This window comes from Felis catus, chromosome B4 (genome assembly GCF_018350175.1).
Source record: "Felis catus isolate Fca126 chromosome B4, F.catus_Fca126_mat1.0, whole genome shotgun sequence".
Classification (NCBI taxonomy): Eukaryota; Metazoa; Chordata; class Mammalia; order Carnivora; family Felidae; genus Felis; species Felis catus.
In genome coordinates this window covers 48438401-48460431 of record NC_058374.1, presented here as the reverse complement: position 1 = coordinate 48460431, position 22031 = coordinate 48438401, and the positions used below count along the sequence as shown (strand labels likewise).

Sequence of the window (22031 nt, the reverse complement as noted above, 5' to 3'; positions counted from 1 at the left end):
CCCACATGACTTTAAGAAGCACTGTGAAGGAAACAACATAAAGGTCATCAGGAATGAATTTTAGCTAATAAATTTAGTATTCTCAAATCACCTTTTAAAGAAATGGACAGTGTTTAGACTGATCGCAAATGAAGCAGAAAAGACACTGGAGTTACAACAAGTAGAATAGGAATCTGTTTTTGTTGTTGTTGTTGTTGTTGTTGCTGTTGTTGAAAGAACAAGCATCATTCAAAGAAGATTAAAGGAAAACAGGGAGAACACCCTGTAAGTTCAGAACTGGATCTGTTACCTGACTAGTGGGCTGACCAGTTTCGGGCTAATACTGCCTGAGTCAGAAGAGTAAAGGACAATTGAATTCCCCCATTTTCATGTTGGAAAAGTAGCAGAGCATATGGAGCAAATAACTTTAGAAATAGAGCTCTTCATTCAAATCCCACTTGGCCCTACCTAACTACAACCTCATAAAATACATTTAACTTTACCTATCTGTAAAACGGGATGGTAATAACACCTAACTCAGCGGGTTATTGTGAAGACTATTGAAATAAACCATATGCCTGAAATACTGTATCCTTACAAGTAAAGTTTAAAGGTCACTCATGTGACAGTCTGTCATAATGGTTATTACCCACATAGAGGTGTCCCTTTTAGGGTCTGTCCTAGCCCCATCTTCACCCTATGTAGGCCAGAAAGCCATATTAACAACAGTTCTTGTTGGACAGAAAATGGTTATGCCTTGCAGAGACGGTTGGCAAAGAGAAGTTAACTAGTCAACAAATGTGAACTATATGACCATGACAATAACATTAAAAGAGAGGTCATTTACAAAGAATAATGTTGGTAGGATACTGCTGATACAAATTTGCTTATTACAAGAAAAGTGTTTAGAATCACCATGCTATAAGAATGTGCATTACATCTTGGAGGAACCTACAATTAATTTTTTTTTTGTCAAAAAGGATATCAAAAATAAAATGTTAAGTGCTAAAGGTGACTTTTCTGGTAATAAATGTTATACGCCATCATTCAGATTATAATGTAAACTTTATAGAATTGTTACCACATCTAGATTACTTATGTTATTATAAAGTACTCTCATATGGTCAAAATTACTTATCATTCATTTAACTAGACTATAAAACCGTGAAGAAATTTGCATAGATCTGGTCTTGAACTAGTCCCAGAAAAAGTGTACAGGGCTATGCTCCGACTGGGTTCTCAAAAGCTTTTGTTTTGATATGTAGTCAACTACTTGTTTTTAATTTCTTGTGCCTTTTGAAGGGATAGAATCACTAATGAGAAACTATTTCCACAGGTGGAAACCATTGGTGATGCCTACATGGTGGCCAGTGGTTTGCCTAAGAGGAATGGCAATAGGCATGCAATAGACATTGCCAAGATGGCCTTGGATATCCTCAGCTTCATGGGGACCTTCGAGCTGGAGCATCTTCCCGGTCTCCCAATATGGATTCGCATTGGCGTTCATTCTGGTATGGAGTTAAGCATTGTAGCAAATGGGAACATATAAACCTCTGTGCACCGACTGAATAAGAAAGGATAAAGGGTCTTAAGATGTGATTGATTTTCACATGAAGTTCATCCCGTTACATATCCGGATATAATGAGACAATCCTTTGAGAGTTCTAGGGAACACCACCTTTTACAGCACCTCTGACTCCTGGAATGCTAAACACCAACCACAGACTGAAGTAACAGCCTCCAGATTTCTTCCTAAGTCCTCATATATATTATTTATTTCCTCCCCATCCCTTCCGTCTCCTGCCCCCAACTTCTGCACATTTTTTTCCCACTAAACTTTTATAGTATCTTTCATGGATTAGATTATCTACAGGGAAAAAAATAGCTGGTAAAATTCCTATAATGAAAGGCATTTATGTCCGCCTCACCCCCTCAGTAGTACTGAAAGTACATGGATCACTTCAAAGACCATGAAAGATACTCAGCCAGGAATGTAAAGATTTGAGAACATCAGCTATAAATGTTATAGAAAAATATAGTTGGAGAGGACTCAGAAGTCATCTGGATTAATCCTTTATCAGGCACAAATTATCTTTATACGTTCCAAGACAAGTAATAATACAGCTACTTTTAGAATAATCCCAGGAGTCCCTCAAAACTCAGTTTCCAAAGCCAACTCACTCCATCATTAAATAGTTAAAATGATTAACAGTCTTTCCTTGTGTTAAATCACACCTCCCTATACTTTCTTGCCATTGCTTTTTTCTGCCCTCCAAGGCTCACAGAAGACTCAAAATACAGAAAACCCAAGATCACTCCAGACTCTGTGGCAAGAACCAGATCACTGCATTTGCGAATGTCATCCTGTATCCACAGTGCCTAGCACAGAGCCTGGCAGTAAATATTTCTTGATTTAGTAATGAACCAGTGATATTCTCAAAGTAACAGTAAATGGAAGTTAAAAATTTCTGCCATGTTCGCTCTTCCCCAATCATGTCCACAACCATGTGTTAGGGATGTTTCTGTGTACACAGGAGGGGACTTCTCCGGCATTTCCTTAGCCAGCAACAGCACGGGGTCCCTTTTCTGACCCATCACAAATGCCAGGCCTGAGGGACAGCAGCAGGGCTGACTGAATCAAGTCAAGGAGGCTGACTGAACCAAGTCAACCAACTCTGGTTCCTGGCCCGATCTCTTTTCCCCTGTGACCAACTCAATGTCTGAGCTCAGCGCCTGGGCCCACATGCCACCACATTGGGCTGGAATGATAATAGATATTAGGCACACATACCTGGAGAGGTTTAGGGCTAAGAAATTAGGAGGTTGCGGTTAAATACTGATAGTTGAAAACAAGACTTAATATCTGCAGGAATTTCCTGCTACCAGGCCCTTCCCCAGCTTTATCTACTCCATTTCTGAAGTGAAGAGTCACCTGTAATTAGACCTAGCACACCGAAGGCACAGATCAGAGATCTCCTGACCAAGTCGCAGCCTCTGTTGCTCCTTGCCTTCTGTAGGTTGTTCTGTTTTTGTGTGTTTTTGTTTGTTTTTCGGTTGGCTATTTTGTGCTGTTTTGCATTGAACCTAACAAAGAAGGGCTCGGCACTCAAAGGAAGATCCAGTATTTTTATTCTTTTTCAATGTGTGTGGTCAGAGAATTTGTAGGATAAATCTACAAAGGAACTCATACAGATCAAAACCCAATAAGCCAACTAGAAAATCAATAGCTACCGTTATCCAAAAATCCAGTTTTGCAGTTTCTAGATTCATCTTGAACTTCTAAAATGTGTAACTCCTTGCATTCAGTCATTTCACACAAATGCTTCATGAACAACCCTTCTTCCCTGACTAACATCCTGCTGTGCCCAGTCTTGCTTTGGTTTCTGTTCTTGTCAGGATGCCCTTGTGCCACAGCCCTCCCCACCCCCATCCCACTGCATTTCACCTAACATGTGAAGTGCTCAGAGGTGATTATGCCAAGTCCTTGTCTTCCGGGTTCTCCATCATTGGCTCACCAGGCCAAGAAATGCTACTCTGAGTAAATAAAAATAAACTAAAACAAAATCTGGCCATTGAGACTTCCAATGTACCAGGCCCTCCAGCATTTCAGAGCTCAGGGAAGTGTGGTGTGGGAGAGTCTCCATTCTCCCTGAGAGCCTTCTATTGAAAATACTAAAAACGACTTCCCACGTTTGCAGCCTGGATCTCTGGATATCTTCTTGTTTTGTGCAAATGTACTTTTCTGTGCTAGGGCAGAACACCTTCTAGAAGCTTGTCTTGTTCCAACCATATTTTCCTCACTGAATACATCCATTTAAAACAAAAGCCACAGCTCCTTTTTCACACTGCCATCCACTTCTACGTAAAATGAAGGATTCGGCACTGTGCCTGAGAAAGAGGCTTACCCACCTTAACTCCACACTGTGATTTCTGCCGCTTCCACTTCCTGCTTTCTGTGCATTTCAGGTCCCTGTGCTGCTGGAGTTGTGGGAATCAAGATGCCTCGTTATTGCCTATTTGGAGATACCGTCAACACAGCCTCTAGGATGGAATCCACTGGCCTCCGTAAGAAAGGAGATTGCTTTTCTTAGAGGAAGCTTGTGGCTTCCAGCAGAGGGGAATTACAAAATAAAATGCACAATAGGGACATACAAAGTACAAGGGAGATGAAGGAATGACCTTTCACATTGGACGTGAGCCTGTGTCAATACAGTCCTTGCTGCATTTGCTTTTGTTGTTACCATTTACTGAGAATTATTGTATTCTTACTTTTTAGCTAAGTGGTGGGCTATTTCATTAGTTTTGGTTCATTTGAAATGCATTCAGGCATGCTCTACTTGGAATAGTTATGAAAGTTAGCATAGATCCATGCAAGTTAAAAAAAAAGATTCAGTGGGCTAGATATGGAGCATACACTGGTTCACTTTCCTATTCCAATTTAGTTTTCCCAAGAATTGGTTTTCGTAAAGAAAAATGTAAGTATTTATTATATGCAAAAGCCTATATTGCATTTGCCTCGCAGGGTAGAGACACCATGAGCTACATGCAGTAGATGCTCCATAAATATTGGTGACAGCGATAGTAACAGAAATATATACAAGAGAGAAAGAGGGGTACCCGGATGGCTCAGTCAGTTATACATCCGACTTTGGTTCAGGTCATGATCTCACGGTTCATGGGTTTGAGCCCCACGTCGGGCTCTGGGCTGACAGCTCGGAGCCTGGAGCCTGCTTCGGATTCTGTGTCTCCTTCTTTCTCTGCCCCTCCCCCACTCATGCTCTCTCTCAAAAATAAATAAGTATTCAAAAATACAATTTAAAAAAAGAGAGAAAGAAAGCTTTGATAGGCGTGGGCGGAGCTTACAAAAACACAGGTGGTAGAGTGGTATTTTGGTATTCTACCGACAGCCTGCTACTGATTTGTACTAGAAAATCATGGTGTAAAGGAAGGAATAAGGTTGGGGCCAGACGGATTTGGTTATAATTATAATGACAGAAGTCACTATCTAAGCTGGGGAGGAATCTACCTCATCTTTCTAGGCATCGGAAGGCTGAAGAAATAAATTGAGGATGGGATACCAAGCTTGCTGGAAGGATTTCTGGAAGGAGTTGATGTGATGTATGCTAAGCCTCTGATACATGGCAGACAACATAGGATTGCGATTATTCGTACTATTGTCACTGTCTGTGGCACCCATTGAGGGAAAGTGCTGCACCAATGGTGGACCACAACAGGGAATGTCTTCACCAACTATTTATGAGAAGGATAATAGTATCCTCAAAGGATAAAACTTAAGAAAATCATGACCCTCTAATTCCCTCCTGAGTCTCTACCTTGCTGCCCACACTTAAGCTGCTTATTAGAACTTATACACAGGGACCCAAAACCAAATTCCAGCTGTCAAGTTCCGTACCACAAACTAAACCCAAGACAAGGTGCAGGGGCTACCGCTCTGTGCTAGAGTGAGAACCTGTGGAGCACAACCTGAGGAACCCTGTCACTCAGCACCCCAAAAAGCAGTGCCAGACCCTCTTTCATCCCATGTGTGATATTTATCTCACTGATTGTATTTTTAAGTGTTCTTTCACTAAACCATCTCAGCTGTCAAGAACATCTGTAACAAATGTCCTGAATCAAGTGGAAACAAATGTGTTTGTATAATATTCTTTAAAATGGTTGAGATTTTCATTGATCTGTTTTGCATTTCCAGCCTTGAGAATTCATGTGAGTGGCTCCACAATAGCCATCCTGAAGAGAACTGAATGCCAGTTCCTATATGAAGTGAGAGGGGAAACATATTTAAAGGTAAGGGATCCGCAGGCAGAAGACCCAGAAAAAGCACTCACTTTGGCCCACCTCCTTGGAGAATGGACATCCAGTGGTCAATAATGTCATCTTCAATGCAGATGAAGAATCCTTTTCTGCCCTCCCCAGAGTGATCACCCATGATCCCCTGTAGGAGAAGCCACCACCAAAGAATGTGAACTCAGAACGCTTTAAATATTTTGAACTAGGGCCAATATGTTATAAAATGTCACCATCATTTCTTCCACATGCATCCAGGTTTTGTCCCCAAGTCCTCCTGCAAAGCCGAGAGCTAAGGTGTGGGATGGGACTTATTTAACTTAAGTCAAAGCCCCCATCTCCTCACTCACTCCCAGGCTTTCACTGCAAGATGCTGCTTCTCTCTAAAACCACCTCTCCAGGGATTGCTTTACCATTCTGAAGCTGTGGACCAGCTGTGGTCCCCAGACTTCTGATCCAGTGTCACCTGGGTGCTTTCTAAAATATAGATGCCCAGACTCTCCACCAGGCTTGCTGCGGAAGGCCCTCTGTGGATGTACATCAGGAATCTGTATTTTTAATGAGTGTGCTCAGTGATCGGGACGTACACCAAAGTTTGAGAACCACCGGTCTCTCCTCTCCACCATGTTCCTCACATTCAGAACAACTACCCTCCAGAGCCACCAGATGTCTCCACTTGGCTCTCAGGCCACTTTTCAAAGGTCCTGAGAATCTTTTCAGGATTGGTCTGAAGCCAACTACCAACTCTAAAATGATCTGTCTCCAGGAGCCACAGTGCTTCTGGCCTTTACACTGTGACTGCAACTTGGAAAAGCCTCCTTTCGTGTAGACGTGTCCTAATATCACACTTACTTTTTGAGTCCTCCATAAATACACTTTCTATACAGAACATTGCCACCCGAGTAGAAGCGGTGTCTAGGTTACTGTGGTCCAAACATAGCCAGCAAACTACTGGCTTGAAAGATGAGTGATTTTTCATTTTTTTTAAGCTTAAGGTGGGGAAACTAGCAAAGGGCTAGTTTTTGTGACAAAATCTTGTGGCGAAAAGGGCTAGAAGAAAATGTAGGTGATGAAAACCAGTTGAATTTCTTGGCGAAGCAGGATTGTACCTCAGTTTCCTTCTTTTTTAATTTAGACTTCTTACGATGTTCCTCTAGTGACATTTTGAAATGTCTTTGGGAAAAAAAGAGAACTCTTCTTTGGAAAAAACAAACATGTCTGGGGGGTGAGAGGCTTATTTTCAAAAAGGCACTTGGAAATGAAGATCTGTCTAGAGAGGATGAGAATCACATCGGGAACATGTGCTGTGCTGAAATGTAGGCAGTGATAAGAAACATGGAAGGGAAAGGTCTCTTGGAAATGACTATTTGTCAGAATGTCGGGCTGGAACTCACCTGTCTCCCTGGCCTCCGTGGCACTCACCTTGCTTGCCTCCCTAGGGAAGAGGAACCGAGACTACCTACTGGCTGACGGGGGTGAAGGACCGGGAGTACAACCTGCCAACACCTCCTACTGTGTAAGCTGCTAGGGGGTGGGTGTGGTGGGGAGGGGACAGGCGAGTGGAAGTCTTGGCTTTGACAGCTGTGCCACATACAAGGAATTTCACTGTGGGCAAAAAGCTTGGCTAGTGGCAATGATCTATTGAATAAAAGGCCAGAGACTATATACACGAGAAGTTTAGAAACCTCCCCCTCTGGCTGCCAGACATGGGGTGTTTCAGGCATGCTCAGAACAGAGGGTAGTTGACCACTCACCTCCTGCATGACAGGTTCGGGCATGAGTGGAGCATGCTGGGGCAAAGAGGCACCCTAATCTCTATGGCTGCCAACGGCTCTCTGCTGGGCTGCTGGAAACGGGCCCTCTTCCAGTCCCAGGACTGCAGTTCTGCGTTTTCATGTGGAGCTTGGGTTCTCCCAGAGAGGAGGAAGATGAGGTTTCAAGTCTAACGAACAGGTTTCAGTTCCCTTGAAGATGACTCAAATGACCATCCAGTTGCACATTTCGTTGCTGCAATAAGTCATACAGCTGTTACTGTGGCTTTTGCTATGGCACAGAGACCCTGTCTTGCAGACCCCTAGATGCTGGACCCACATAGACGGCAAGCCTGAAGAGAAGCCACAACAACCCAGATCTTTTCTGGGCCCCAGGTCCATTTCAAACTCTTGAAACCCACCATCCCTTCTAAGCCTTCCTCAGACAAGAGCCACGCTCCAGGATGTGTGGGACCAAGTCCTCAGGCTTATGTTGCAGGGGCCTTGCATTGTCCTGGCTTCTTTTCTCCTCCCTGCGGTGGCTTGCGTAAACCTCACCGCCCTTCCAAATCAAGCAGCGTGTTGTTTCAGTTTGAAATTGAAATACAATTTTCCGCTCAAAATATATTCTGCTCTTTCTCCAGTTACACAGAGCAGGGATGGCAGCTCTTTTAAACTTGTCAAAAGCAAGGCTCATTCTGTATTCTCCGGACTCCCGGTGTTTGGTGCAGAATAAGCATTCCGAATAAGAATTCGATAAAATAAGCATTCTTTTGGGTAAACTGAACTGATTGTTCTGGAGCTAAGGAATATTCTGTGTGAATTGCTGAGAAGTGCCATTTTTTCTCCCCACTCTCTTTCCAGGGAGAATCAGCAGCGCTTGCAAGCCGAATTTTCCGACATGATTGCCAACTCTTTGCAGAAAAGACAGGCGGCGGGGATAAGAAGCCGAAAACCAACACGGGTGGCCAGCTACAAAAAAGGCACTCTGGAATACTTGCAGCTGAACACAACAGACAAGGAGAACACCCATTTTTAAACCAAAATGAAGTCCAAGGACTCAGCAAATTAAGTACAGCCTCACTTAGCGGCCTTAAGTGTCCTAGAGACCTAATGCAATAGAAGATTTGGATACTACACTCTGCTTCGCCTTGGCTGCCCTGTCTGGAACACAGACTTGCCTCTATGAATCAGATGTGCGCTCTCAGCACAAAAATTACCTTTTACTCTGGAGTCTGACCTCAACAGTGACTCCAGGGAGCTTCCACCTGGGAAAGAAGAGGAATGGATGTACTATCTCTAGGTTGAAGAGACTGTGTTCTTACTTCATCTGTTTTGTTTTTGTTTTTGTTTTGTTTACTGACTCATTTTCCTTCTGCATTCATGAGAGGAGTTTTTTAAATTGTCACAATTATATCTTAAATAACTTTTCTCCATTAAACTATATTTAACTCATAATTTTTGCAGGAAGCATGCTACATGTTAGGCAGGAATAAAAGTTAAAAATTTACTGAGTCTGTGAATGTGTTTCCACCTGCTCCAGCCACTTCCCTGAAATGCTGCAGCCATCGTCTTGTGCCGGCTGAAAAACTGTGCTTGCTAAATTCCCCAGCACTGAAGTCAGGCAAAGCCAGCACTGTCGCTCAGGGCCAAAAACCTTGATGTTTAGTATCACCTGCTCCACATGAGGTGAATTTACATCTAGCCTTCTATCACGGGAGGCGGGACCTACAGTTGTCTCCCGTCTGAGACAAAGATCAAATGTTACTTCCCGGTAAATACAAAGTCCAGTAAAACCTTGGATTGTGACTAGCTTGTTCTGCATGTGTTCTACCAGATGAGCAAGCATTTCTAATAAGTTTTAACTTGATAAACAAGAGATGTCTTGCAATACAAGTAATACGTGACACCCAATGTCACCTGATCACAACGGAGCCAATGGTTCTTTTCTCAATCTCTCTCTCATTGCAGGATTGTGGGTGACCATCCCCCATGCTTGATGCTCAGTTTCAGGCCGCAGTGTTTGGCAGAAATCAGTGATTTTTTCAGAACATTGGAAGGTGCCCACAACTGGCACTAATATATTTTTTTGTCACTTCAAAGCACCTTTGGACAGTCCTTTGCTTCTCCATACAAGAGTAAACTTAGAAATGCTTTGCTTTATTCTAGGTCATTGGATAGGTTTCTTGTTAAAGTTACATACAAAGAAAAAGATTCCATTGAGCCAATAGATAGCAGTGAATCCATTATTGATAGTGAAAGTCGTCCTACACAATCGGCTTCCTCTCTCTTGTCTCCCTCACACCAGCCACGAAGGTTTTCAAAGGTAAGAACAGGTTAATTTGTTTAAGTTTATTTATATTTTGTATTTTCTTTATTGTATTATATTACAGTATTGTAATCATTTTTATATGAATATTTTTGGGTTGTGGAACGAATCATCTGAGTTTCCATTATTTCTTATGGGGAAATTCTCTTTGATATACAAGTGCTTTGGATTACAAGTGTGTTTCCAGAACGAATTATGCTTGCAAACCAAAGTTTTACTGTACTTTAAACTCTGCAACTATCCCCTTCCTGCCATCCAGCAGCCATCTTCTGCCCCCTTTTCCTGGCACCCCAACATGACTCATTTGCTTAAAATCTCGGGGGGAAAGACAAAAGACAGCTGGTGTTGAGTAGAGTAGAATCAGCAAAGGCAAGAACAAGTATGTAACACTTCTGCCACTTAACCTTCAGAAAACAAGTGCTTCGACCATATTACTCCTACCCCAGCCTCTACCACAAAAACCACTCCAGAGATTAGGAAACATGTTATGTCTTCTCCATCACCTGGAAAAACATAAAACCAAAAATAGTAAAATATATTGTCTTCTGATTTATATGTTTAGCACTTCGTATGCAGCATGGGTCCTTAACCTGGAATCTGGAGTTTTATAACTTGTGTCTCAGCACTCTACCTCATTGGCTTTACAATTACAAAAAAAGTATGCTTGTAAAGCAAGAATTCTCATACATGCAAGATAGTTCAGAAAGTTTGCCATCCATGAATTCCATGTGAAAAAAAGTACAAAAGGAAGTACTCTGTTAAACAGGAAAGAAATTCAAGAGGAATACAGGAAATGCTAAAATCAATGCTTTTATACCTTTGATGTATACTCCTCTTAAAAACTAAAGATAGGACTTAAAAGTATTGAAATAATAATACAACTGAATCAATTAGCTATGCGTTTTGTTTAGTACCAGCTATCCAGTATCAAAAAAGTAATTAGGATTTAAGTGAGAAAGGCAATTTTACCTTATTCTCCTTTTTTATAACCCCCTAGAAAACAATGAAAAGAACAGATTATAGAGGAGACAACTAAAGAAGCAAGAAATACTCAAGATTTTAAACTTCAATTTCAATTAAAGATGAGCAATTTTAAAATATATAACACATAAATGCATACCTGTTCAAAAACTGTCATCTGGAAAAAAATAAGGGAGAAACCTTGAGCCAGTTCTTACTTTCTCAAGACCTCAAGCAGGAAAGAGATTTCCCTCAAAGTTAACATTACATCCTAAAAGGCTGATCTCAGGGCAGATCTAGGCCATGAACAAGCAGGAAATGACCCTAAATATTTGAAAGCTTCAGAATGGCAGAGAAAATAGAAATTATGTTGACATAAGATCTTCAACTTCAACTATGTTGAAGACCTTCCATTCCACTGGAAGGAGATGCCAGAAGTGAAGCAGAGGAAGGAGGGAGGGGGAGACAATCATTTCCGTAGCAATTTTAAAAGGCTCAGATATGAATTACATTAACCATTCAATGGAAACACTCAGTGCAGTCTAATAGAGATATGTCAGCCTCACATGTACATTTCTTAGATTTCTATTTTGAAAAAAAATAACAGATTCATAGGAAGTTGCAAAAATAGTACAAGAGACAGTACAAGATGGCATAGACACATTTCTCCCTGATCTTCCTCTCTAAATACATGTAAATGTCCTCTCTAAATGTTATGTAAATCCGTAATATAATGCAAGTCACAATCAAAGGAGAACCCAGTAGGATGGGAAGAGGAAAACAGACTTGTTAGGGACATCAAGACTGACAGAACAACATTGCAACAGAGTGTCTTGCTTCCCTCTACCCAACAAAATGAGGCAAGCCAGGCCCAGCATTTTTAGACTTTTAACCAATCAACAAAACTACTTTGGAACTTTGTCAAAATCAGCTGTCCATACATGGCTGATTCTACTTCTGGCTTCTCTATTTTATGCCATTGATCCAGGCATTTATCCCTCCTCCCATGTCACATAGTCTTGATTATTGTAGCTATATAATCAATCTTAAAATCGGGTGGAGTGTTTCATCCCACTTTATTCTTCTTTTACAAAATTGTTTCATCCATTACAGTTTTTTGCCTCTTCATATAAGTTTTAGAATAAGCTTGTATATAGCTATAATAAACTTGCTAGGGTTTTTGATATAATTTGCATCAAACCAATATGTCAATTTGGGGAGAATTGACATCTTGGCTATGTTGAGTCTTCCAGTTTATGAACATGGTATATCTTGCCATTTATTTATTTCTCCTTTTACATATGCAATTTAAATGTCCTAATAGTTATATTTTTAAAAAGTAAAAAGAAACAGGTAACTTACTTTAATAATATATTTAATTAAACCAGTGTAAACCAGTGTTATCATTGCTGCATGAAATCAATATAAAATTATTAGATATTTTTCATTTTTTGTGGTAAGTCTTTAAAAACAGTCTATATTTTATAGTTACAGAACATCTCAACTCAAATTAGTCATATTTAGAGTGTTAATAGTCACATACCACTAGTCATTACTAATTGGGCAGCACCACTTTAGAATGCCACAAACTGGAGGATATTCTTTTTCAAAGAAGGGAAAGGAAATTATAGATTAAGTGAGGGAGCAAGAGGATTTGCTCACTCTCTTAAGAGACAACCAGATACACACATGGCATATGTGTTGAAACTACATGATGGGGAACTTTAGACAACTGTAACTAGTATATAAAAAGCTCTAAAGAAAGGGGCGCCTGGGTGGCTCAGTCGGTTAAGTGTCTGACTTCGGCTCAGGTCATGATCTCACAGTTTGTGGGTTCGAGCCCCGTGCCAGCCTCTGACAGCTCAGAGCCTGGAGCCTGCTTAAATTCTTTGTCTCCTTCTCTCTCTGCCCATCCCCCACTCATTCTGTGTCTCTCAAAAATAAATAAACGTTAAAAATTAAAAAAATAAATAAAAGCTCTGAAGGAAAACATGGGTAACATGTTTCAGATGGGCAATTCAGCATACTGTCGGAAACAAAAGGAAATAATCAAATGGAAATACTACAAATAAGAAGCCTAGTGACAGAGAGGAAGAATGCCTAATATCTCATAACTAGACTTGCTGAAGAAAGAATCAGTGTACTTGTAGCACTAAAGAAATCATGCAAACTAGAAAAAGAAGTATATAAATTGAAATAGAACTACTAAAAACTGGGGGACAATATCAAATAGCCTCAGGTATGTAAGTAAAATCCCAGTTATAGAACAATGCAGAAGAAACATTTGAAAAAATAATGACGAAAAATCGATCAAATGTAATGACACACACCAAGTTACATATCCAAGAATATCAAAGAACATCAAACAGGATAAATGCTCAAAACTACACTTACATTCAAACTGCTGAAAATAAAGAAAAAATTGTAAAAATAGCCCATGGTTGGTGGAGGTGGGAACACACATGACACACAGAAGGACAAAGTTTAAACATACAACCTGGTTTTCTTCTGAAACTACATGAACTAAAAGACAATAAAATGGCATCTTTAAAGTGTCAAAGGAAGAAAAATAGCATTCTATACCCCCCAAAACTCAAAAGTGAATAAAAAATAGACTTGCTCAAAAAAAGAATGCGAAAATTTATTGCCAGTAGTCCTACTCTACATTACATATTTCTTTTTTCTTTTTTTTTAATTTTAGTTAACATACAGTATAATACTGGTTTCACAAAATAGAATTTAGTGATTCATCACTTGCATACAATACCCAGTGTTCATTACAAGTGCCCTCCTTAGTAGCCATTACCCATCCAGTCTATCTCCTACCCACCTCTCTCCATCCACCCACAGTTTGTTCTATCATGGCTTTTCTCTATCATTAAGAGTCTCTTGTGTTTGTTTCCCCTCTCTTCTTTCCTCCCCTTTCCCATATGTTCATCTGTCTTGTTTTTTAAATTCCACATATGAATGAAATCAGATGGTATTTGTCTTTCTCTGGTTGACTTATTTCACTTAGCATAATACATTCTAGCTCCATCCATGTCATTACAAATGACAAGATTTCATTCTTTTTATTGGCTGAGTAATATTCCATTGTATAATATATACCACATCTTCTTTATCAATTCATCAATCATTGGACATTTGAGCTCTCGCCATAGTTGGGTTATTGTCAATAATACTTCTATAAACATTGGGGTTCGTGTACCCCTTCAAATCTGTATTTTTGTATCCTTTGGGTAAATACCTAATAGTGCAATTGCTGGACCATAAGGTAGTTCTATTTTTAGTTTCTTGAGGACTCTCCATACTGTTCTCCAGGATTGCTGCCCCAGTTTGCATTCCCACTAACAGTGCAAGAGGGTTCTCTTTCTCTGCATCCTTGCCAACACCTGTTTTTTCTTGTAATGTTAATTTTAACTATTCTGATAATTGTGAGTTGGTATCTCATCATAGTTTTGATTTGTATTTCCCTGATGGTTGAGCATTTCTTTATGTGTCTGTTAGCCATCTGGATGTCTTTTTTGAAAAGGTATATATTCAAGTCTTCTCCCCATTTCTTAACTGAGTTGTTTTTTGAGTGTTGTGTTTGATAAGTTCTTTATAGGTTTTGGATACTAACCCTTTATCAGATATGTCACTTGCAAATATGTTTTCCCATTCTGTAGGCTGCTTTTGAGTTTCATTGATTGTTTCCTTCTCTGTGCAGAAGCTTTTTATCTTGATGAAGTCTCAATAGTTCATGTTTGCTTTTATTTCCCTTGCTTTCAGCAACATGTGAAGTAAGAAGTTGCTGCGGCTGAGGTAAAAGAGGTCTTTGTTCTGGGGTCAAATGGTCTTTTATCCATTTTGAGTTTATTTTTGTGTATGGTGTAAGAAAGAGGTCCAATGTTCATTCTTCTGCGTGTGGCTGTCCAGTTTTCCCTACACTATTTGTTGAAAAGACTTTTTTCCATTGATATTCTTTCCTGCTTTGTCAAAGATTAGTTGACCATACGGTTGTGGGTCCATTTATGGATTTTCTATTCTGTTCCATTGATCTGTGTGTTTTGGCCAGTACCATACTGTCTTGATGACTCTTGCTTTGTAACATAGCTCGAAATCCAGAATCATGATGCCTCCAGTTTGTTTTTCTTTTTCAGGGTTGCTTTGGCTATTCAGGATATGTTGTGGTTCCATAAGAATTTTAAGATTGTTTGTTCTAGCTCTGAGAAAAATGCTGCTGGTATTTTGATAGGGATTGAATTAAATGTGTAGATTGCTTTGGGTAGTATAGACATTTTAACAATGTGTGTTCTTCCAATCCATGAGCATAGAATGCTTTTTCATTTCTTTGTGTCCTCTTCCATTTTTTTCATAAGTGTTCTATAGTTTTCAGATTATAGATCTTTTACTTCTTTAGTTAGGTTTATTCCTGGGTATCTTATGGGTTTTGGTGCAGTTGTAAATGGGATCAATTCCTTGATTTCTTTTTCTGCTGCTTCATTATTGGTGTATAGAAATGCAACATATTTCTGTACATTTATTTTACATCCTGTGACTTTGCTGAATTCATAGATTAGTTCTACCAATTTTTGGTGGCGTGTTTTGGTTTTTCTAAATAGAGTATCATGTCATCTGCAAATAGTGAAAGTTTGACTTCTTCCTTTCCAATCTAGGTGCCTTTTATTTCTTTCTGTGATCTGATTGCTGAGGCTAGGACTTCCAGTACCGTGTTAAATAACAATGGTGAGAGTGGACATCCCTGTCTTACTCCTGTCCATAGTGGAGAAGCTCTCAGCTTTTCTCCATCAAGGATGGTATTAGCTGTGTGTTTTTCATATGTGGCCTTTATGATGTTGAGTTATGTTCCCTCTATGTCTACTTTGTTGAGGGTTTTTATCAAGAATGATGCTGTAATTTGTCAAATGCCTTGTCTGCATCTTTGACAGGCTCATATGGTTCTTATCCTTTCTTTTATTAACATAGTGTATCACACTGATTGATTTCCAAATATTGAACCATCCCTGCAGGCCAGGAATAAATCCCACTTGATGGTGATGAATAATTCTCTTAATATACTGTTGAATTGGATTTTGTAATATCTTGTTGAGAATTGTTGCATCCAGTTTCATCAAGGATATTGGCCTGCAATTCTCCTTTTTAGTGGGGTCTTTGTCTGGTTTTGGAATCAAGGTAATACTGACTTCATAGAATGAGTTTGGAAGTTTTCCTTCTGTTTCTATTTTCTTGGAACAGTTTGAAAAGAATAGGTAATAACTCTTTTTAAATGTCTGGTAGAATTCTTCTGGAAAGCCATCTGGCCCAGGACTCTTGTTTGTTGGGAGATTTTTAATTACTGATTCAATTTTTTTTGCTGGCTGTGGGCTTGTTCAAATTTTGTATCTCTTCCTGTTTCAGTTTTGGTAGTCTGTGAGTTTCTAGAAATTTGTCCATTTTTTCCAGATTGCCCAGTTTATTGGCATATAATTTTTCTTAGGATTCTCTTGTAATTGTATTTTTGTTGTTTTGGTTGTAATCTATCCTCTTTCATTCATGATTTTATCTATTTGGGTCCTTTCTCCTTTCTTTTTAATAAGTCTGGCTAGGGGGTTATCAATTTGTTAATTTTTTTCAAGGAACGAGTTCTTAGTTTCGTTGAGCTGTTCTCCTGGGGTTTTGTTTGTTGTTTGTTTGTTTCTATATCATTTATTTCTGCTCTAATCTTTATTATTTCCCTTCTTCTACTGGCTTTAGGCCTTACTTTCTGTTCCTTTTCTAGCTCCTTTCCCTTCTTCTACTGGCTTTAGGCTTTACTTTCGGTTCCTTTTCTAGCTCCTTTAGCTGTAAGGTTAGGTTGTGTATTTGAAACCTTTCTTGCTTCCTGAGATAGGGCTAAATTGCAATATACTTCCCCCTTAGGACTGCCTTTGCTGCATCCCAAAGGTTTTGGACTGTCGTGTTTTCATTTAAATATACTTCCATGGAGTTTTTTAATTTATTTCTTTTTTTTAATTTTTTAACGTTTATTTATTTTTTTGAGATAGAGAGAGACAGAGCATGAATGGGGGAGGGTCAGAGAGAGGGAGACACAGAATCTGAAACAGGCTCCAGGCTCTGAGCTGTCAGCACAGAGCCCAACGCGGGCTCGAACTCACAGACTGCGAGATCATGACCTGAGCCAAAGTCGGCCGCTTAACCAACTGAGCCACCCAGGCGCCCCTTTAATTTCTTTTTTTAATTTGTTAATTTCTTTAACCCATTCATTCTTTAGTAGGATGTTCTTTAACCTCCATGTATTTGAGGGCTGTCCAAATTTTTTCTTGTAGTTTATTTCAAGTTTCATCACGTTGTGATCTGAAAATATGCATGGTATGATCTCAATCTTTTTGTACTTGTTGAGGGCTGATTTGTGGCCAAGTATGTGATCTATTCTGGAGAATGTCCCATGTGCACTTAAAAAGAATGTGTATTCTGCTGCTTTAGGATGAAATGTTCTGAATATATCTGTTTAGTCCATCTGGTCCAGTGTGTCATTCAAAGTCATTGCTTCCTTGTTGATTTTCTGCTTTAGGTGATCTGTCCATTGTTGTAAGTGGGGTATTAAAGTCCCCTAGTACTATTGTATTATTATCAATGAATTTATTTATATTTGTCATTAATTGATTTATATATTTGGGTGTCCCGAGTGGGGGAGGCATAAATATTTACAATTCTTAGCTTTTCTTGAAGTATTCATTATGACACAATGCCCTCTTCATCTCTTGTTATAGTCTTTCTTTTAAAATTTAGTTTGTCTGATATAAATATGGCTACTCTGACTTTCTTTTGACATCCATTAGCGTGATAGATGGTTTCTTATCCTTTCACATTCAATCTGCAGGTGTCTTTAGGTCTAAAATGAATCTCTTGTAGGCAGCATATAGATGGATCTTGTTCTTTTATCCATACTGATACCTTATGTCTTTTGCTTGGAGCATTTAGTCCATTTACATTCAAAGTGATTATTGAAAGATACAAATTTAGTGCCATTGTGTTAAGTGTAGAGTTGGTGTTTCTGGTGATGCTTTATGGTCCTTTCTAGTCTTTGTTGCTTTTGGTCTTTTTTTTTTCCTCCATTCAGAGTCCCCCTTAAAATTCTTGTAGGGCTGGTTTAGTGGTCACAAACTCCTTTGGGTTTTGTTTGTCTGGGAAGCTCTTTATCTCTCCTTCTATTTTGAGTGACTGCCTTGCTGGATAGAGTATTCTTGGCTGCATATTTTTTCCATTCAACATGTAGAATATATCTTGCCACTCCTTTCTGGCCTGCCAAGTTTCTGTGAACAGATCTGCTGTGAACCTGATCTGTCTTCCCTTGTAGGTTAAGGATTTTTTTTTCCTTGCTGCTTTCAGGAATCTTTCCTTGTCTGTGTATTTTGTGAATTTGACTATGATATATCTTGGCGATGGCTAGCTTTTACTGAATTTAATAGGAGTTGTGTGTGTTTCATGGATTTTGATGACCAGGCCCTTCCCCAGTTTAGAGAAGTTTTCAGCTATAATTTGCTCACATAAACCGTCTGCCCCTTCTATCTCTCTCTTCATCTTCCGGGATTCCTATGGTGCAATTTTTACTATGTTTTAATAAATCAATGAGTTCCCTAAGTCTGCTTTCATATCCCTGATCTTTGTTTCCGTCCTTTTCAGCTTCATATTTTCCATAATTTTATCTTCTATATTACTAATTCACTCCTCTGCCTCCTTTATCCTTGTTGTTATGGCATTTGGTTATAACATTCTTAATTTTGCCCTGACTAGATTTTAGTTCTTTTATCTTTGCAGAAGGGGATTCTCTGGTGTCTTCCATACTGTCTTTCAAGCCCAGCTAGTATCCTTATAATTGTTGTTTTAAATTCTAGTTCAGACATCTTACTTTTTTAGACATTGACTAAATCCTTGACTGTCATTTTTTCTTGTTCTTTCTTTTGAGGTGAATTCTTCCATCTTGTCATTTTGGAGGAAAAAAAACCAAATCCAACAATAATGATAATAGAATGAAATAAAAATTTAAAAAATTTTTAAAAATTAAATAATGGAAGCCAGATCCTAGGTGTGTTTTGGTCTTCTTGTTAAGAGAACCTTGATAGAAAAAAAAGAAAAGAAGAGAAAAAAAATTAAAAATTAAAAATAAATAATAAATTAAATTAAATTAAAAATTTGCTCTTTCTGTATCCAAGAAACAAACAAACAAAAAAAATCAATAACAACAAAACAAAACAGAAGCAACAACAAAAAACAAATGAACAAAAACCCAAATAAACTAGATCCAGTTTCCCCTAGAACTGAAACTTTGCAGCAACTCTATGATCATTAGACTAAGCCAGCGGAAGGGATTTGTACCGGTTGGCTGAGGAAGGGGCCTGCTGCTCTGATTCCCAGGAGACTTTCCCTCTTGGAAATAGGGGGGGGGGGGGGGGCAGGCTTTGGTATAATAAGGATTCCATTCTCCACTTGGTGGTGCTGTTTAGCTCACTGGGGTCAATCAATGTTGCTGGGCTAATAGTGAAAATGGCTTCACCTTGCTCTCTAGTCTCCAGAGCAGGAAGTTCATACCCTCACAGATGCCCAACCACTCCTCCTGTGTCCCCAACTTCCATCAGCTCCCTCTCTTCCCCGTCTGTGTCTGAGCTATCTGCCTACCAGGGAGCGCCTTTCTCCATAGTTTTATCTCAGATATGGCTGTGTTTCAAAACCTCACACTTCAGACAGTCTTGCAGTTTAGACCCACAGTGATCTGATGGGGGATTTTGCCTCACTGTGGCTGGCTTGTTCCAGGAACCAGTCTTACCACCGCACAGCAGCAACAGCTCCGAGTTTATGGTAAATTGCAACACACAGCCGGCACCAGGGTTTGCTGCCCTTAGCTGGTGTCTTTGTTCCTATATGGGTGGCTTGATGGCACCTGCTGGGTCTTTTGCCTGTAGAGAGGCCATATCACCTCTACCAAATGGCCTCCAAGCAGGGGAACCTCTTCTCCCCATATCCCCCAGGAGATCTTCAGACCATGCTGCCCACTCCGGGGGGCTTGGCCGTGCTTCCTTGCCAGAGCATCACCAGAGGCTGACTTCTAAAACTTCAACTCTGTGTTCCACTGTTTATAAAAACCTGGCAGTATTGAAACCCTCTCCTTTTTCTGCATCAATGATTTTGGGGATCAGTTTTCTTGTGCAGTCAGTCCCCTGTGCATGTTTTCACTCTTTCTCTCTATCTGCTTTCAGGAGGGGTGTTTTCTTGCACAAACCTGATATACTGCTCTCTCTCCCCCCAACTCTTTCTACTCTCTGTGAAAATGGCTCCCTCCCCTCTGCAGCACTGCAGCTCTTCTCTCCACCAGTTTACCTCTCCACACCACATACCTACCATATTCTCTCCCTCAAATTATGCAGATTGTTCTGTTAATCCTCAGATCTATTTCCTAGGTGTTCAAAATGGTTTGATGTTGGTCTAGCTGGGTTTGAGGAACAAAACAAGTCCAGGATCCGCTTACTACTCCACCATCCAAACTCTTCTCCTCTACAATACATATTAGATGAATATGATACCAGATAGAAACTTGGATCTTCAAAAGGAAATGAGGAGTATTGGAAATGCAATATATAAAAGTACATAATTTTTTTCCTATTTTTAATTGTTTTAAAACTCTTGTATTTACCTTCTGTTTTCAGTTTTCTGTTGGATCTATTGGATAGCACAGATTTAGAAAAATTGCCACTTTGTTTTGATTTGCTTTTTGACTTTTCACTGAAGGAAATATATAAATTAAAAAGTATATGAAAAGATATTCAACATCATTAGCCATTAGTAAAAGCTACTTAAAGTCACAATGAAATAACCCTACACACTTATTAAAGTGTCTAAAATTAAAAATATGACAATGTCAAGTGCTGACAAAGATTCAGAACAAATATAACTCTCACACATTGGAAACAATGTAAAATGGTACAGAAACTTTGGAAAATAGTTTGTCAGGTTTTATAATGTTAAATATTTACCATAGGGTCCAACTATCCCACTCGTAATTTATAATTATACAAATGAAATGAAAACTACATTCACACAAATACATGTTTCTGAATGTTTTTATTAGCTTTATTCATAAGTATCAAAACTGGAAACAACTCAGATTTGTTCAATAGGTGGATTGATTAAGAAACTATGGAAAAGCCATTCAATGAAATACCACCCAGCAATAAGAAATAATGAACTACTATTTCACATAACAACATGGATGAATTTAAACTTTTTAAGTGAAAGAAACTAGATCCAAAAGACTATCTATTATATGATTTCATTCATACGATATTCTGGCAAAGAGACTATTTTTAAATTTTTTTATTCTTTATTTAGTTTTCACAGAGAGAGACAGTGAGACAGAGTTAGACTGGAGGAGGAACAGAGAGAGAGGGAGATACAGAATCCGACACGGAATCCCGGCTCTGAGCTGTCAGCACAGAACCCGGAGCGGGGCTTGAACTCACAAATCATGAGGACATGACCTGAGCTGAAGTTGGACGCTTAACCGACTGAGCCACCCAGGTGCCCCACAAAGAGACTATTACAGGGGTAGAAACCAGATCAGTGATTGCCAATTGTGTGGAGAGGGAATTTGACCACAAAGAGATAGAACAAATGAACTGGAGTGAAGGCGAGGGTGATGTAATTGTCCTATTTGGTACTCTGGTGGTAAGTACATGACTCTATGCATTTGTCAAAACCCTAGGACTATGTTGCACAAAGGAAAGACTTTTATTATGAGTAATTTTTTAAAAAGCAACCATATGTGAATGCAGACTGAGACAAACGAATCTGTTACACAGAATGGCATAATCTCACTAAAGAAGGTGGTAAAGAAAGGAGCTTACATAAGTAACTTCAGAAAACAGTGTTTTGAATGGATATCCTAAGGCTAAAAACGAAAAGATTGTACAAAACATTGCAGTCTAATTGATCAGTCTTTCCCTAGAAAAGCATGGGCGAGAAATTTTGAAACTCCTTTGAAGGATACTAAGGTTAAATAAACAAGGAAATATATTTTAGATATGAACAACAGGTTTCACATTCAGAGAAAGAAGTTAGAAATGAGGAGGGAATGTTAGAATTAACCTTGAAAAGCTAGATTGGATCAGAGGCATCACTACAAATCATGTTTTGTTTTGTCTTTTGTGGGTTTTTTTGTTTTGTTTTTTAGA

The 22031-nt window shown here is 39.3% G+C and overlaps 1 protein-coding gene across 16 annotated transcripts in view; it reads left to right on the top strand.

Annotated features, from left to right (window-relative positions):
• The window catches only part of GUCY2C (guanylate cyclase 2C), a 140937-nt gene extending 131892 nt beyond the window's left edge, over nucleotides 1-9045 (top strand). For 14 of the 16 annotated variants that reach the window (XM_045061416.1, XM_045061421.1, XM_045061419.1 and 11 more), the window contains 4 exons: nucleotides 1316-1490; nucleotides 3946-4044; nucleotides 5690-5784; nucleotides 8400-9045. In XM_045061416.1, the coding sequence (XP_044917351.1) occupies nucleotides 1316-1490; nucleotides 3946-4044; nucleotides 5690-5784; nucleotides 8400-8657 (627 nt within the window). In that variant the 3' untranslated portion in view covers nucleotides 8658-9045. Of the gene's footprint in view, nucleotides 1-1315; nucleotides 1491-3945; nucleotides 4045-5689; nucleotides 5785-7223; nucleotides 7301-8399 lie in introns of all 16 variants that reach the window. The other 2 variants (XM_019834559.3, XM_003988439.5) reach the window with 1 other exon arrangement.
• Nucleotides 9046-22031: the final 12986 nt, after the last annotated feature.